This window comes from Mandrillus leucophaeus, unplaced genomic scaffold (genome assembly GCF_000951045.1).
Source record: "Mandrillus leucophaeus isolate KB7577 unplaced genomic scaffold, Mleu.le_1.0 Scaffold1232, whole genome shotgun sequence".
Classification (NCBI taxonomy): Eukaryota; Metazoa; Chordata; class Mammalia; order Primates; family Cercopithecidae; genus Mandrillus; species Mandrillus leucophaeus.
Window position 1 is genome coordinate 295,878 of NW_012100677.1, and position 16,983 is coordinate 312,860.

The 16,983-nt window shown below is 38.9% G+C and overlaps 1 protein-coding gene across 1 annotated transcript in view; it reads left to right on the forward strand.

The window, feature by feature from the left end:
* The first annotated feature begins 6,239 nt into the window (after positions 1 to 6,239).
* Positions 6,240 to 16,983, forward strand: part of ELAVL4 (ELAV like neuron-specific RNA binding protein 4) — a 155,668-nt gene continuing 144,924 nt past the window's right edge. The window contains exon 1 of the mRNA XM_011971634.1: positions 6,240 to 6,408. Coding sequence (XP_011827024.1) covers positions 6,391 to 6,408 — 18 coding nt within the window. The 5' untranslated portion in view covers positions 6,240 to 6,390. The remainder of the gene's footprint in view (positions 6,409 to 16,983) is intronic.

Below are 16,983 nucleotides of genomic sequence, written 5' to 3' on the forward strand. Positions count from 1 at the left end.
GGTCACAATGCTGAAGAGCAGGTGGGTAGGAAGATACTGTTGTAGCCATATTTAGAAAATACAATCTGCCACACATGACAATAAATGACCTTTAACAGAACGCAGCTCTGCTTAATGAATATGAATAATCTTCAGACCAAATGGCCATGAATAATATTGATTCCATTTACTCATTTCACTCCATTTAATCCATAGAATAACCCTGTAAGGTCAGTTTAATCACACTCCCATTTTATAGATAAAGGAAGTAGGTATCTTGCCCAAGATCCCCAAGGCAGTTGTGGAGCTGGGATTTGAACCCCAACCTGTTTGACTCTCAAACTGGAATTCTTTGCTGGCATGACACAGCCTCTCATGAAGCTTGACATCCAGAAAGAATACAACAGAAAAGAAATATTTGCCTTGCTTATCACAAGGACTCAATAAATATTTGTTGAATTGAACTAAATTAGATCAAACTCCTACAGTGGAATCTTAGGAACAAAATCTGAAAGATATATGTTAAAGTCAGCTATGACAGAAGTAGAGTAAATCCTCACTTAACATCATCAATAGTTTCTTGGAAATTGCAACTTTAAGTGAAATGACATATAAGGAAATGAATTTGGCCATAGGCTAATTGATGCAAACAAGGATTTCATTCCTACAGCATATTTCTGGTCACAAAAACATCACTAAACTTCTAAATAAAGACTGAAACACTTCTAATATTAAAAATTGAAACAAATGTGAACTACACATACATTTAAGAAAGGTTAATAAAAACAAATAAGATAATTATTTACCCATTTTTTCCAGTTCAAGGTCGCAGGTGGCTGGAGCCTTTCCCTGCAGCTCAGGGTGCAAGGCGGGAAGTAGTCCTGGATAGGATGCCATTCCCTCATAGGGCTATGCACACACACACCCCCACACTCACTCACACTGGGACCATTTATACATGCCAATTCACCCAACATGAACAGCTTTGGGATGTGGAAGGAAACCGGGGTACCTGGAGAAAACCCATGCAGACACAGGGAGAATATCAAACTCCACATGGACAGTGGACCCAACTGGGAGTCAATTTTTTTTTCTCATCAATGTTATAATAAAATGACATCGAATGAAATGACATTATTCGAGGACCTGCTATACATGAACCAGCTAATAAAGCAAGTTCTCTGTGAATGCTGTTTTTTCATTTACCGGTATCCACAGAAAAAATACTTCTTAAAAATACGTATTTCCATTCTAAAAGGATTTAAGGGATGTGTGTTAGATTAGAAATGCCAGTAAAATGAAGTAGTACTCAGAGATTTTGGTTGTCAGCATGTTGGAAATGCCCAGTGAATGGTAGCCATAGCCAGCTGGGTTCTGTTTGTGGATCTGCTTCTCACCAGCGGTGTGAATTTGAGCAGATCACTGAGCTTCTTTAGACCTGACTTTCCTCAGTAAAATGAGAAGGATAATACCAACAATTTCTAAGGTCCTTTCCAGCACTAAAACCTACATGAAGACTGAGTACTCTTTCTCTTATCATTTCCTGCATATCATGATTGGCCCAGTTATTTTCTACTACAAAGCAATTAATTATCTAGTCTATTAAGTGCAAACGACAACTGTTAACGAGCAACTAAGAATAGTTAAAACTGTGAGAGCAAAGGATCTAATCAAATGTTTCTGAACATATGCTCATGGGCTTACTTGCGAATAGCACTTATTCATTGTTCACATTAAAATCTCGGGATGAAATATTAGAGATTGCATAAATTTTGTTATATCCATAACAGTCAATAAAAGTATTATACAATGTAACTTTACTCTGACAGTGGAATACATTTACTTCACAGCCATGTAATGTAGATCTTTTTAAAAAGTACCTCATCATGCTTTGATGTTCAGTTTTTCTAACTCCTGCTTCCTTAAAGTTCAATACTGGAATCGTTTTGGTTCCCACCCCACCCCCAACCCGCTCAAAACTATCCCAATAACCACCATCCACCCACCCCCACATATAAACATACACAAGGCCAAGCTGCTTTGGATGCTCCTGCTCTGCACGCTAGAAGTCCCTCTTGCTTCCTTCTGTGTTGGTACTTGTTACACTGTATTGTCATTGTCTGTCATTTCCTCATCTACAGTCTCCTCAAGCTGTGATCATCTCAAGAACAGAAGACAACTCTACTGCCAGGGCTTAGAGTGAAGCGTGGTCTTAGTAGGTGCTCAATGAATTCTTGTTAAATTACTGCAGTTCCTTTGTTCCCCCTTAGGAGATGTTGAAATGAATACGAGGCATGTTCTATCTTATGTCAAGTTCCCAAATTCTTCAAATATCCATAATTTCACATAAGCCAATTCTTATGTTGGTGTGCATAGTTGGAGCTTGTTTTGAATGTGCCCAATGCAGAGTTGAAAGGGGAAAGAGAAGCAACTAGTATTAAGCAGCTACTTTACATATTTTTTCCAATAACATTAAAAATCGTCATCTTCATAATAACCTATAAGGTAAGTACTATTATTTCTATTAAATACAAACTGAGGATCAGAGAGAAAAAGGAACTTGCCAGGTATCATGGTATCATGCAGCTCCTGAATAACAGAGGTGGAATTCGTCTGACTCTAACACTACACAGCACTCCACAGGGAGGAGCAGGGCTAGGGGTGTGGGTGGAGACTCACTCTCATGCTCTGAAATCTGTCTTTTAAAATCGACCTGTCCCCTACATCTATGCTTACTAACCCTGAATTTTAGCTCTTTACATGTCGGTTCAGCAACAAGTGCTCCCCACCATAACTAATACCTCTATTCCTCACCACTCATTATTTGGGCCATGGATTTTTATATGGATGCCATTGTTAAGTTGTTCTCATTAAGAGAGAAATAGGGCGGGACAGGGGAGGGGTGTGACAAATCAAATCCTCAGGTCAGATCAATCAGATTAACAAAGAAGCACAGCTGCTCTTATAATTAAGGTGCACAATGAGCTGGTAATGCCTTTGTGTGAAGATTTGGGACTTTTAAAGAAAAATAACATTGTCCTTAATACAGGAATTGCCTTTCTAAGGAAGAAAGTAAGTTTCCATGCTCTTACTGATTGCTTTGTTACATGAAGTTGACTATTCTAGAGCCACAATATGACTAGTAATTGTAAAACTGTAGATTTTACACTTTTACAAATTTGGGCAAAATGATCACAGATACTATTTATGGTTTGTATTGGGAAGGAACATAAATTAACAATTTGCTTTGGAGATATTTAGCATAATTCCAAAACACTTACTTTAAAATAGTTAATACTATGCTGATAAAGTTAATATTTTAATTATGTACATATACGTATACAGTCATATACATACCTGAGTTAGCCCAACAATTTTTTCAACTGATGAGAAACTTTTTTTCCTATTACATGGTTCTTAATTCTATGATGATGTACCCTTTTGATAAAATTTTTCATAAGTGGTATTACCTTAATATATTTGATTCCTAGACCTTTCTTAGATTAGTTCTGAAATATCAATAAGATAAACAGAAATTATAAGATTGGAGATGTATTTTTAAAGTCTCTATGGGGAGTTTTTCAATTGTTTTTGAAAGAGCTAATAAATCCAGAGAATAGATTAAATCATTGAATATAACAAATAAAATGTACAGTAAAGTCCTATGTATGCCAGATTTTTTATTTTGAAGACTTCGTTGCTGAGCTGATTTTGGAAAAGTTAAAGATGAAAGAATTAATCTTTATATGTCTTGTGTCTGGATTTAACAAATCTAAATCATTAAACAAGTCTAAATCATTAAAAACAATAGTGTGCATCCAGTTTTTGTACATATGCCTACCAGTGTTAGGCTACGTGCTTTAAATGATCCCTCGCATTTAATCCTCACAACCACACTATGATATGTAAATTTAGGCAACTTACTTAACTTTCCTATTTAAGTCTCAGTTTCCTCATCAGCTGACATGGGGAAGATATTCTAGAGTGATTAGCACAGTATCTAGCACAAAGTAAAGTCTTAATAAATGCCAGCTGTTAATATCATTACTGTTTTTAGGCTTTAGAAAGATCAAGCAGCTTGTTCAAGATGACATATCTTAAAGAGGAAAGAACTAAGATTTGAACTTAGATTTGATCAATACCCTAACTACAGTGGTTAAGACTATATTCTTTACTATGCTAAACTGCACTGAATTTTTGCCTGCTGGCCTTTGCCACAATGCTTTGCTCATTGTAGGTATTTTGATAATAATTAGAGATAGTGATACATTAAAACTAATCTGTTTTATTTTAATTCTAAAATAATAAACATTTACTACTTTTTTTTTTTAAAAAAAACACAGGCAAAAGGGAAATATAGATCATGCATAATCTCACCTTCCAAAATAACCAGTTACCCTTTCAAAAAACAGGATCATTCTGAAGATACAATTTTGTGAACTGCTTTTCTCACTTTGAAATATATTGTGAACATCTTTTCATGTTGATATTCATCAACTGTATCATTCCTAATGTCTCCAGAATATTCCATTGTATGATCAGTCCCCTTTATTGACTGATGTGAAAAATTAGTCAACAAAGATGTTCACAATATCATGTTGACTGATAGAAAAGTTATAAATAATATTTATAATTTTTCCATATTTCAAAGAACGCTACAGCAAATAATCATAGAGTCAAATCTTTGAACATGTTAATGATTATTTCCTTAAAATAAATTTATAAAAGTGGAACTACTGGATCAAAGGATTTGAGTTAGCAGAATTTTGAGTTGGTATATCCCCAACTGCTCAGGAACAAAATTCCTTTGTATTACATAACCAAAGAAGATTGTAGGAAAAAAGTTCTTATAGCCATCAGTGATTGTTCAATTTTAACGCTGCCCTAAGAAACTTGAATTGCATGAGATAGTCCATGGAAAGTGCATAGCGCTTGGCATAGTGTCAATAACATAGCGATTATTACAATGAAACCATCATCAAATTTGTTCCATTTGTCATCCAAAATCTTTTTACTACCTAGGATTCCTCTTTAGTTTGTTTGGGCCTATTTGAAGTTCTGAATCTTGCTCAAGTCTTAAAAACAGGGAAAGCTTGAGAATGCTGAGAATTGTGAGGTAAAGCAATAGGCTAGGGGTCAGGAGAACTTTTATAATTTTTCCTCCTGATTCTTTTGTAATCTGGGGCAGGTCTTTTCTGGACCTCAGAGCCTTCACCTATAAAGAGACACTGGATAAGATGATCTCTTTACTATTTCCATTCTAACTCTTGATACGAAGCTTACTTTAGCCCAATAATTTTTACTGATACCTTTACTTCCTGTATTTTGAATCAAGTTAGATTTGCTTTAGTCAATAGCGGCCATTCTCAACAATTCAACTGTGAGTTTCTCAGCCCTAGGAGTGGACTTTTATGAAGGTCAAGGAGGGCCAAAGAAGCTACTTTTTCCATTTTTCATGATCATCCCATTACCTACCACAGAACTAATGTTGTGTTATTCAAGCATCTAGCGTGGTTTAAAAGGCCACAGAGGGGCCTATCATGGGGAGGGGGGAGGAGGGAGGGATTGCATTGGGAGTTATACCTGATGTAAATGACGAGTTGATGGGTGCTGACGAGTTGATGGGTGCAGCACACCAACATGGCACAAGTATACATATGTAACAAACCTGCACGTTATGCACATGTACCCTAGAACTTAAAGTATAATAATAATAAATAAATTTAAAATAAAAAAATAAAAATAAATAAAAGGCCACAGAGTAATGGAAGGGCCAGTAACTATTTTTACCTGAAATCAGAACTCACAAAGGACTTTGGCATTTCGTTTGGGTCAACTGTTTCCATTTCTCACTTTACTTTGGACATATCTTAGACACCAAACAGCCAAACATGACGTGAAGGATGTACTTAAGGTGTCTACATTCCCTGCCAAAAACAAGCCACCTTCTTCATGCTCCCTTCCCCAAAGGGTAAGATTTATTCTAAGGGTTCTGAATTGGTCACACTTATAAACCCCCTGGGCCCGGCACAGCAATTAACATTGGTCCAAACGGTGTCAGTGAACTTTAGCTTCAAAGAAGCTACCTCATTTAAAATTTAAGCAGACCACAGGTAGCAGCATTGGAGGAAAGAGAGGAGACTTTCTCCTTCAACATTTTGAGCACACTGGAATGCCAACCCCCGAGGTAGGCGCCAGGGCCACCACAGGAACCTGACTCGCAGGAGTCATCCTCCGTCTCTACGCGAAGCGCCCCCTCGAGGTGGCCAGGGGGTGGCGGCGGCGACGGTGGCGGAGCCGCAGAGCGAGCTAGAGAGCTAGCGCAGTGAGACTCTGCGGACGTCTTCCCGCCAGCTGTGCCCCACCCAGCCCAGCCTCCGCCGCCTCGGGCCGAATCGCCCGGCGGGGAAGATGCGCCTCAAGAACCAGGTAGAAGCGCCTCGGCGCAGGCCCCGCACCCCCGACTCCGCCCGCCCTCTGTTACGGACGCCCGCCGGGTCACGTGGTCGCGACTGGCTTCTCCCAGCGGCCAGCCTGGCCACCCTGACTCCCAGGGAGGGGGAGAGGGCCCTTGCAAGAGGATCCTGCCCCCGCGCTGCCCAGACCCGAGGGCTCCTGGCGACACTATCCGCCGCCCATCTGGCGGCTCTGGCCCCTCAGGTCCGGGTCACACCCCTGCCGGCCTCCTGAGACTTCCCGGCCCCAGGGGAGACAACCGAAACTTGGGTTGACACGCGTCCCCTCCCCGGCGGCAGTCGACCCCACAGCAGCCCCGCGCCACTCCTCTCTGCGCCTTTTCGGAGTTGTCCTCGAGGTGGCTTTGTTGAACGTACTGGTGGCGCCAAAAAGTCCAGGCAGCTTCGGGCGATCAGGGCCCCGAGGCGCTGGGCGCGCCGGCTTGGATCCTCAGAGGTTCCCTCTGTGTGACTTTCGCTAATTGTCACACAGGGAGGGCAGCACCCTCCCCTGTCTTTCCTCTATTACACCCCGCTGTGGACGTGGGACTTGGGTTTTTCTAGACGAGATTAGGAAGGCGCCTGTGTTACACTAAGCAGTGCTCATGTTTAGCTGAGGAAGAAGGAGGCTCACGTATTCGTAGGGTGTACCTGTGTGTGTCGTAATTGTTGTCTCTCTTTGGGCTGGGGCTGTCATACACGGAGGATTTAGTAAACACAGGTCTTGAAGTCTTGAACTTGCTGGAGACTCATTTGTTTCTACCAGGAGAGAACCTCCCCTCCCCCAACATATGTTAAGGGACTTCAGGAGACCACAGGGAAACCGAGGGGAGGGACTTCTAGAAAACAACTCCAGGTTTGGGGAAAATGAGTCATATTGATTCCCAAGCTGTTAGCCAATACCACTCAAGGGTGATAATTCTCATAAAATCTTCCCACTGGGGACTTAAATACCCGGCTCCACAACAGTTTGTTGAGAGCTCTGTGGTTCCTTTAAGCCTATCCATGCCCCTTACCTAAATGCTTTAACTTAGTAGAGCTCCTTGAAGAAGCTGCCTCACATTATCCTCCTGCGTTTGTGCGCCTAGCTTTTAATATTTTATAATACTTGCAAATTGACACTGAACAAGCTTTAACCTCCGTCATTTCAGAATAAGTTTGATGTTTTAAGTGAGATGTGAATGGAGCTCCATTCATGAGGGAAGTAGTCTGTGTGAAGTGTTTTGTAAATGTGAGTGGGTTGAGTTTAAAACACTGAATAAAATTAACGTAACAAGGAATCAAAAGGTTCAATCCAGATGTTTGCCTCCTTGTTTCCTCAATAAAGTGACAGTAAAATGCTGCATGACACCACTTGCTTCCTTAATAAAGTGACAGTACGATGCTGCGCGGCACCTCTCCTTTCAGTTCTTAGGTAGGGTAGACTGTGGCACTGTGGCTTATGGGGTCGACCATGAGCAAGTGGATGGTTGGATTCCTTCCATTCATTTTTTAAAGCTCTAACAAAATCCTGGGGCCGATGGGGTTGTGACCCACCCACCTATACAGAGGATTTTCCCCCTCTCCTAACTACTCTAGAAATATATGAGGGATTTACATGCAGGTTTTCAGTTGAAGAACTTGTAAGTAATCCTCTTTAGTTATCATTAGTATTAGCCTCTGAAACCTTTGCTTGCTGGTTAAGATAAGGTACTTGGGTGTGGATTGTAATAGAGGTGGAGTTGTGAGTTAGAGCTGGTGGCCTTGCTAATTCCTCTACTTACTGTGTGTTTTGGGTCGACAGAAAACTCCTTAGCATTTGTGTAAGTGCAATATAGTTTAGCACGAGAGATTTTACATTAGATATTCTTGGTTCCAGTCTGACCTCAACACTCAGTAGTTATGTGATTTTGCATAATTAAATTTTTGGTCCTTCCCCCCACATTTTTCGCCATAGACACAGGGGTTAATACCAACCTGGTAAAGTTGATATGAAAATTAATAGAAAATTATATATGTACAGTGCCTGCCATGTGGGCACTCGGTAAGTACTGCTATTATCAACCAAACATAAACAGTAGCTATTACCACCGCTGCTACTACATTGCTTAAAAATGGCTCCCTGTAGTTGGGGAGGGAGATTTGGCTACAGAGGGACAGGAGGGAGCTCACTGGGGTGACTGAAGTATGCTTTATCTTGATTGGGGTATTGGTTACAAAGGTGTATCCATTTGTCAAAACTCATCAAACTGAGCCTTTAAGATCTGGGCATTTAATTTTATGTGCATTATATATCAATAAAGTTCATGTTTAAAATTAACCTCCAAATGTGTTAAGTACATGCCTTTGGGAGGCCTAATTCTGCATAATAGTATACCTTTGTCATAAGTTTATCCTGAGCCGCAGGAAAGTCAGAGAAGGTGCTTTAATTTTTCAGGTTGATGTCAGCAGTGATGGTCCATGGAAAAAAATGATTGTCTTGTGCCAAGATTATATTTAATTTGGTACTAGTCTTCATTAGTAGCTTAAAAAAAATTGAAATGTTTTATTTGATCCAGTACTGCTCATTTGCATAATATGATAATGGATATGATAATATCCATCCAGTATTCACAGTTCCTGAAAAATCATAGTGATTTTGCATCCCTTTTCCTGCTTTCAGTAAATTCTATGCATTGTTTTAGTTAAGTGAAATATGTAAAGTGTGTTTAGCACAGTACCAGGCACATGGTAAATACCAATACATGCTAATTGTTAGTGTTTAAACTGATGTATTCAAATTCATCTTTTTTATAGGACAGAATCAACACTATATAGATTATAATATCAATCTATCATAAATATGCTGTGAAAAGTTTTTGAGGTAAAAACAAACCAAAAATTATTAATAAAATGTTGTAAAACTAAAATCTCACTTATCCAAACTTAGTGGTCATGAACTTTTTACAACATTATGTCTTGAGAATGCAGGCAAAAACTATGATGGAAGCAGAAACTTTTCTCAAAAGCAAACATATATCCACAAACAGTATGCTAACTCATTTACTCAGAGGCAAGCTCCTCACACATTCCCTCAAGCCTTTTTATTTTTACTTCAGACATAGTTCTAATATGTTTAGTTCCTTAGTTTCTCAGCCTATAGTAGTTTAGAAACCTTGCTAAATACAAGTTTCAAGAAATATTGGCTGAATGTGTGGGGTGAACAAATTGTAAAGATAAGACATGAGAAATCAGTCTTAATCTTGGGTCAAAGTAAAACTTGATTTAGGGTACTGAATAGTATTGCTGAATTATTGGAAATTTTAATTTTTATTCTTTAAAAGAGTTAAATTGTATATTCTCTCTAGAAAGTGGGGCAGTGTATAGTGATGTATTTTAGAAACATTTCCATCTGAAAGGATTAGATTACAAACTTTGGTTTGTCAAGGGCAAGCTGCAGTTATCTGGATATCTTACTTAATGTGGAGTGACTTATTCACTCATGGTACTGCATAAATGAGGCATCTATCAACTTGTGATTTTTTTTATTGGGAACTGGATTTTTATAATTAATTTCATCTTTTGATAGAACAACATGATGAGGTAAATCATACATAGAGTATTAGTTTGCTGGGGCTGCCATGACAAATATCACAGACTGGGAGGCTTAAACAACACAAACTTACTTCCTCACAGTTCTGGAGGCTAGAAGTTCAAGGTGAAGGTGTTAGCAGGGCTGTTATTCTGAGATCTGTCTCCTTGGCTTGTAAGATGGCTGTCTTGTCTGTCTCTTCATATGTTCTTTGCTCTGCGGCCTAATCTCTTCTTTAAGAATACCAGTCCTATTGGATTAGACCTCTTTTTACCTTAATTACTTTTTTAAAGGCCCTATATGAAAATCCAGTCACATCCAGAGATACTGGGGGTTAGCACTTCAACATATGAGTTTGAAGGGACTTAATTTAGCCAGTAACACATGGTATTTAGTAAAAAGCTGTATTGATTCTTTCAAAATAATTCAGCATGCAGAATATGAAACAGGTGAGATTTTAATTCTTGTTTTGGAACAGTTCAATTTGGATTTACATGTGAGAAACCCCAAAATACTCATCATGTACCAACACACACACATACACACACACACACACACACACACACCACACTTTTTGTGTGTAAAGTTGATTATAACTGAAATTGAGTTAGGGTCATTGTCCAAGCTGAGTTTAATCTGTGATAAGGTCCACTAGCAATGTCTTTCATTGACCAAAAAAGACAGCTGTGCAGTAGCTTCCTAATCTTTCTGGTTTTATAGTGTCTTAGGTGATGGAAGCAGAAGGTTTGACTTTCTCAAAATAAACCATTTAACACTTTGATACTTTCATATCTCCTTGTCATTTGAGCTCTTTGACCTTCTAGGTATCTCTGAAACAAAATAATTATACTAATCCCTTGATGCATCTTTTCCACATATTCAAACCATGAATTTATGGACCAAAATTTGCCACACAAGCACCTTTGTTCACTCAAGTCAGAGTCTGGCAGTAGTTTACTCAGAGGAACCTAAACTGCCTACTACACGGTTTATTCTCCTCACTAGTTTGAAGTTCATCTCTGTTCCACACGTTCATGCATCAGAGTATGATATTTTAATCCAAAGAAAAGAAAAAAAACCCTCTAAACTTGTGTTGTACAAAAATGACTCCCAAAAGCATTATGTATGTTACTGTTACTACCAGTTTGTGCTAATTTGCACAGCCTCTGAACAACTGGCAAAGTGGCTAGTGTTGATAATGTAACTGCTACAGAGTTCCCAGTTGCTGTAGGAATTTTTAAATTTTATTAGTATGGTAACAGAGCTTACAGTTATTCACAGTATGTTAATTGCAAATGCTTATTATCTGTAGTACCAGCTTGATACTTGATCTTATGTTTCTTTTAATAGAAATACTGCAGCTTTTATATTTCATTATAATGGAGGTTAATCATCACTATGAATTTTCACCTATGAGCAACAATTTTGCAACAAGTTATAGTTGGGGTGAGTCTATTAGATTTAAAATATAACATCAAATTAGCTTTCTTTTTGTACTTTTAATACTTCCATTGACAAAAAATTCTCATGTCTCTGAGCCTCCTGAAACCATTTCAGATGACTGATGGATAATTGATTTGTTTTGTCTTTTATGTTTTGTGTTTTGAGACGGTCTTACGCTGTCACCCAAACTGGAGTGTAGTGGCATGGTCACAGCTCACTGTATCCCTGACCTTCTGGGCTCAAGCAATCCTTCCACCTCAGCCTCCTGAGTAACTGGAACAACAGGTTCACGCCGCCAAGCCTAGCTAATTTTTGCATGTTTTTGTAGAGACAGGGTCTCTCTATGTTGCCCAGGCTATTCTCAAACTCCTGGCCTCAAGTGATCCTCCCACCTCAGCCTCCCAAAGTGCTGGGATTATAGGTGTGATTGATTGATAGATTCAGTGAATATTTATTGAGTGTCCAGTATGGACCTGGCCCAGTTGTAGGTGTTTAGGATGTATCAGTGAACAAAACTCAGCTATCCCTGTCAGCAAAGGAACAAGAGAAAGTACACATTAAAAATAACCATAATCAAGAAGTGCATCATAGAGCATGTTAGACAGTTATAAATGCTATGTGGAAAAAAAAATAGGGTAAGATAAAGAGGGATAAGGATTCCAGTGGAGGATTGCAATCTTGAATACAGTAGGCCTCAGTGGGAAATGATATTTGAACAAAACTTGATGAAGGTGAGGAAGTTTTAGTTGTGTGGCTATCTGGGGATTATATAAGCAGAGGGAACAGCCAGGTCAAAGGCCATATGGCGGGAGTGTACCTACAGGTGTTCAAGTTACAGCAAGGAGGTCATTGCGGCTTGAGAGGAGTCAGCAAGGAGGAAAACTATTGTAAACTGAGTTATATGTTTTGCATGCTGAGTAAGTGTTGACATAAATATTGTCTACCAATAAGTAGATGCTTAGCATAGTGGTTCTCTCCAAATGCTTGTTGAATGTTTCTTTGGCAAATGAATTTGTGCTTATAAGAACTGGTTCTGAAATGCAATAGAAAATGGACTTCTGCTAATTCTACTGCTGGCAGAAGTTAGATTAGGAGATGGAAAAGGGAGGAAGGCAGGAAAACAACCTGATAGATGCTAATGTGTAGGTGTCTGACTCCTGCCCAACCATTGTCACACCCATCTTGCCGGGGGAATTAATTTTTCACTTATCTAGTACTGAAAATTTGGTACTGAAAATTTCCTTTTCTGTTTGATTTTTGTCCTCGTGATTGGAAATTTTAACCAGAAAGAATAAATTCCAGTGTAAAGAATATACTAGATTTGAAAGTATGAGATCTGTCAACCTTAGAAGACTCACACCATAGATTGGTATTATTCTTTTTAGTTTATTTCTTATAGGATAGACCTTATAATTATTATATTTGTGTATTTTATTTATAGTTTACAAAGTATTTTTACATATATTAATATTAATTTGATCCTCACAGCAAATCTATGTGAGAGGTGGGCAGCCATTAGTAAGTTTTGGGCTGAGTATCTTCCATTTGCCCTTGAGATCTTACTCCCTACCCCTTTCCCAATCTTTTCTGTGGCCTTGAGGCTGACCTTCATGGCTTCATCAACAAGCTCCCTTGCACTTTTGCTTCTGGAAGGATTCAGCCAATACGGGGTGCTTACAAGATATCTCAGACAGATGAAAAGTGAGTTTGGAATATTTACTTCTCCAGCTCTTTCCCTTCCAGGTTACTGGCTAGCAGTGGCTAGCAGTGGCTGCGTGGAGGCCACAGCACCTATCCAATCTACAGCTACAGCTTTCTCTCTCTTTATGGGTTCTCTCAAGATCTAGGGCTGGGTCTCCACTGTTTCTATCTTCAATGACTTATCTTCATTAAATCCTGCTAAATTTCCCTTTCTGAATACGCCTTCTGTTTCCTGTTGAGACCCTGACCAAGACACTACTCTAAAAACAACAGCCTTGGAGAAGTTGGATGACTTGCCCAATAATAGATATCCAGTAAATGACAAGAGTAGGGACTTAAATCCTGGTTTTGTGACTTCAAAACATGATCAATTTTAAATATACCACAAAGGAACTTATCCCAACTGGTGGATAGTGTTGAAAAAAATCTTTCTACTTTGACCTTCAAAAGTCTATATAGGCCAGGCACGGTGGCTCACACCTGTAATCCCAGCACTTTGGGACAATCAACAAGTTATTTATTGAGCAAATGACTTAGTATGAGCCTCCTTCAACCAAAACCTTTACAAGAAAAGTTTTGAAGTTGTGCTGCCTTGAATTAAAATTTCAGAGAGGTAGGGTGGAGATGGGAGTAAGGAGAAAATAAAAAGCAAAAGTTCTGAGTAGTCATCAACTGCAGAGTGCCTAAATAGGAAGTCTACACCAGGAAGTCGTGTTTTTGCTGCCGAAGGTGTGAGTAGGACTCTGTACAACTTTGCTCTCTTATGCAACTTGTGATTGATCTGGGTTAGTTTGCTCTGCTGTTATTATGAAAGGGATTTCCTTTTCTTTCCCTGAAGATGGGCTGCCCATCTTTTTCCCTACATTTCTGATAGTAAAGGTCTTTTTATTCTCACAGCATGAGTTTCTGGACAAAGGGTCATCTGGGAAGCAAAAGTTTTGAGGATCTTACTCAGGTCACTGGAACTAGTGTTCTAGAAGTGCCTGGTGCATGATGGTAATAATTGAAGTCACACCCCAAGTTTGTATTACTAATAAGAGTTTTGTACTACAAACTTTCACTGTCTGTTCTTGTTGAGGGGGAAATGACACTGAGTGTAATACTATATGGTCATGCACCACACAAGAACGTTTAGGTCAACAACAAAGTTCGTATATGACGGTGGTCCAGTAAGATTATAATGGAGCTGAAAAAATCCCATTGCTTAGTGACTTCATAGCCATTGTAACATCGTAGCATAATACGTTACTCATATGTTTGTGGTAATAGTGGTGCACACAAATCTACTGTGCTGCCAGTCATATAAAAATATAGCACACACAATTAGGTACAGTTTATAACACTTGATAATGTTAATACATTACTAAGTAACTGGTTTATGCATTTACTATACTATATTTTTTATCATTATTTAAGAATGTACACCCGCCAGGTGAGGTGGCTCATGCCTGTAATCCCAGTACTTTGGGAGGCCGAGTCAGGCAGATCACGAGGTCAGGAGATCGAGACCATCCTGGCCAACATGGTGAAACCCCGTCTCTACTAAAAATACAAAAATTAGCCGGGCATGGTGGCGGGCACCTGTAGTCCCAGCTACTCAGGAGGCTGAGGCAGGAGAATGGCGTGAACCCAGGAGGCAGAGCTTGCAGTGAGCCAAGATTGCGCCACTGCACTCCAGCCTGGGCGACAGAGCAAGACTCTGTCTCAAAAGAAAGAAAAAAAGAATGTACACCTACTTATTTTAAAAAATAGTTTATTGTAAAACAGCCTCAGGCAGGTCCTTCGGGAGTTATTTCAAAATAAGGCGTTGTTATCACAGGAGGTGACAGGTCCATGTTGGTTATTGCCCTTGAAGACTTTCTATTGGGACAAGATGTGGAGGTGCAAGACAGTGATATTGGTGATTCTGACCCTGTATGGGCCTAGGCTACTGTGTGCATTTTTAGTTTTTAACAACAAAGGTTTTAAAAGTAAAAAAATAATAATAATAGAAAAAAGCTTATAGAAAAGGATATAAAGAAAGAAAATGTGTACAGCTGTACATGTGTTTGTGTTTTCAGCTAAGTGTTATTATAAGAGTCTAAAAGTTTAAAAATTTATAAAGTAAAAAAGTTACAGAAACTACAGTTAATTTATTATTAAAAGAAAAAACATTTTTATAAATTCAGTGTAGCCTAATTGTACAGTGTTTATAAAGTCTACTGTAGTATACAGTAATGTCCTAGGCCCTCGTATTCACTCAGCACTCATTCATTGACTCACTCAGAGTAACTTCCAATCCTGCAAGCTCCATTTATGGCAACTGCCTATAAAGATGCACTGTTTTTAGTCTTTTATTCTGTATTTTACTGTACCTTTTCTATGTTTAGATGCACAAATACAAGCATTGTGTTACAGAGGCCTGCAGTATTAACTACAGTCACATGCTGTCCAAGTTTGTAGCGTGTGAACAGTAGGATATCCCATATAACCTAGGTCTGCAGTAGTCTATACAACGTAGGCTTTGTGTAAGTACATTATGTGATGTTTGCATGATGACAAAATTGTCTGATGTATTTCTCAGAATGTATCCCCATTGTTAAGCAATATGTGACTATACTATAATATGATGTCAAGTTTCCATGTTGTTTGGGACATATGACACAAGAACAGAGCTCAAGAAACTTTTGTATACATGGGACAATTTTGTGAGTTCCAAATCACACCCTTCAAGGGTGTGATTTATTCTTTTTGGGTATACATTATGCAAGCAAGGCTAGAGTATTCTTACAATAAAATAATTTTAAAAGACAGCACCAAAACATTTTTCCAAATTAAAGTAAGCTTGAGTTACTTTTTTCTGATTTTTGAAATGGAAGAATCAGAGTCTATGGGGGGAAGTGATCAGAGTAAACTAAAATTTAGTGCTCTATCCTCTAATCATAAAGTGGTGTCACACAGGGGTCACAATGGACCATGGTCTGCTTTTATAGATAAATGCTGTTCTGTGGGAGACGTTCTCTAACTCACGAGCTAGAGAACAGACTTAACAAATTTACAAAACCAAATTGGGATAACCAGTACTGTAAACACTGTCATTATAACCATGGAACACTAGATTGATGTGAGATGGATTGACATTCAGCAGGGGTAAGGACAGGATAGGATATATAGGAAGAAAAACCAAACCACAAAAAATTAAATGGGAAATTTTGAAAGGGGCAGCCTTCTTACCTTATGTTTCTATAGCACCCTTTCACTTTTCTTTTACACTTATCCACATAGAAAGGTTGTTATAAAGGGAGCATGAAAATTGAAGATTAAAAAATAAAAATGGCTTCACTTGACTAGTCTAAAGAAAAAAAAAAGTAAAAATGGACCTCTACATTAATGGTAAGAATTCTATGATAATTCCTTTTTTTTTTTTTTTTTCCTGACAGTGTCTCACTCTGTCACCCAGGCTAGAATACAGTGGCACTGTACTCTACATACTGCAGCCTCTGCCCCCCAGACTCAGGTAATCCTTCCACCTCAGCTCCCTTAGTAGCTAGGACTATAGGCATGCACCACCGTGTTTGTATTTTTTGTAGAGATGGGATTTCCCCATGTTGCCCAGGCTGGTCTCAAATTCCTGGCCTCAAGCGATCCATCCCCCTCAGCTTCCCAAAGTGCTGGGATTATAGGCATGAGCTGCTGCACCTGGCCCAGGATAATTCTTTTATTATAAGTGTTCTTGTTCCTATATTCACTATTCTGGTTAATGGCACCACCATTTACCCAGTGGCCCTAGGCAGAAAAATATTGAATCTAGAAATTATCCTAGATTCATTTTTCTTCCTTACTGCCTGCATTAAATTTTTCAGTCTCTGGGTCCAG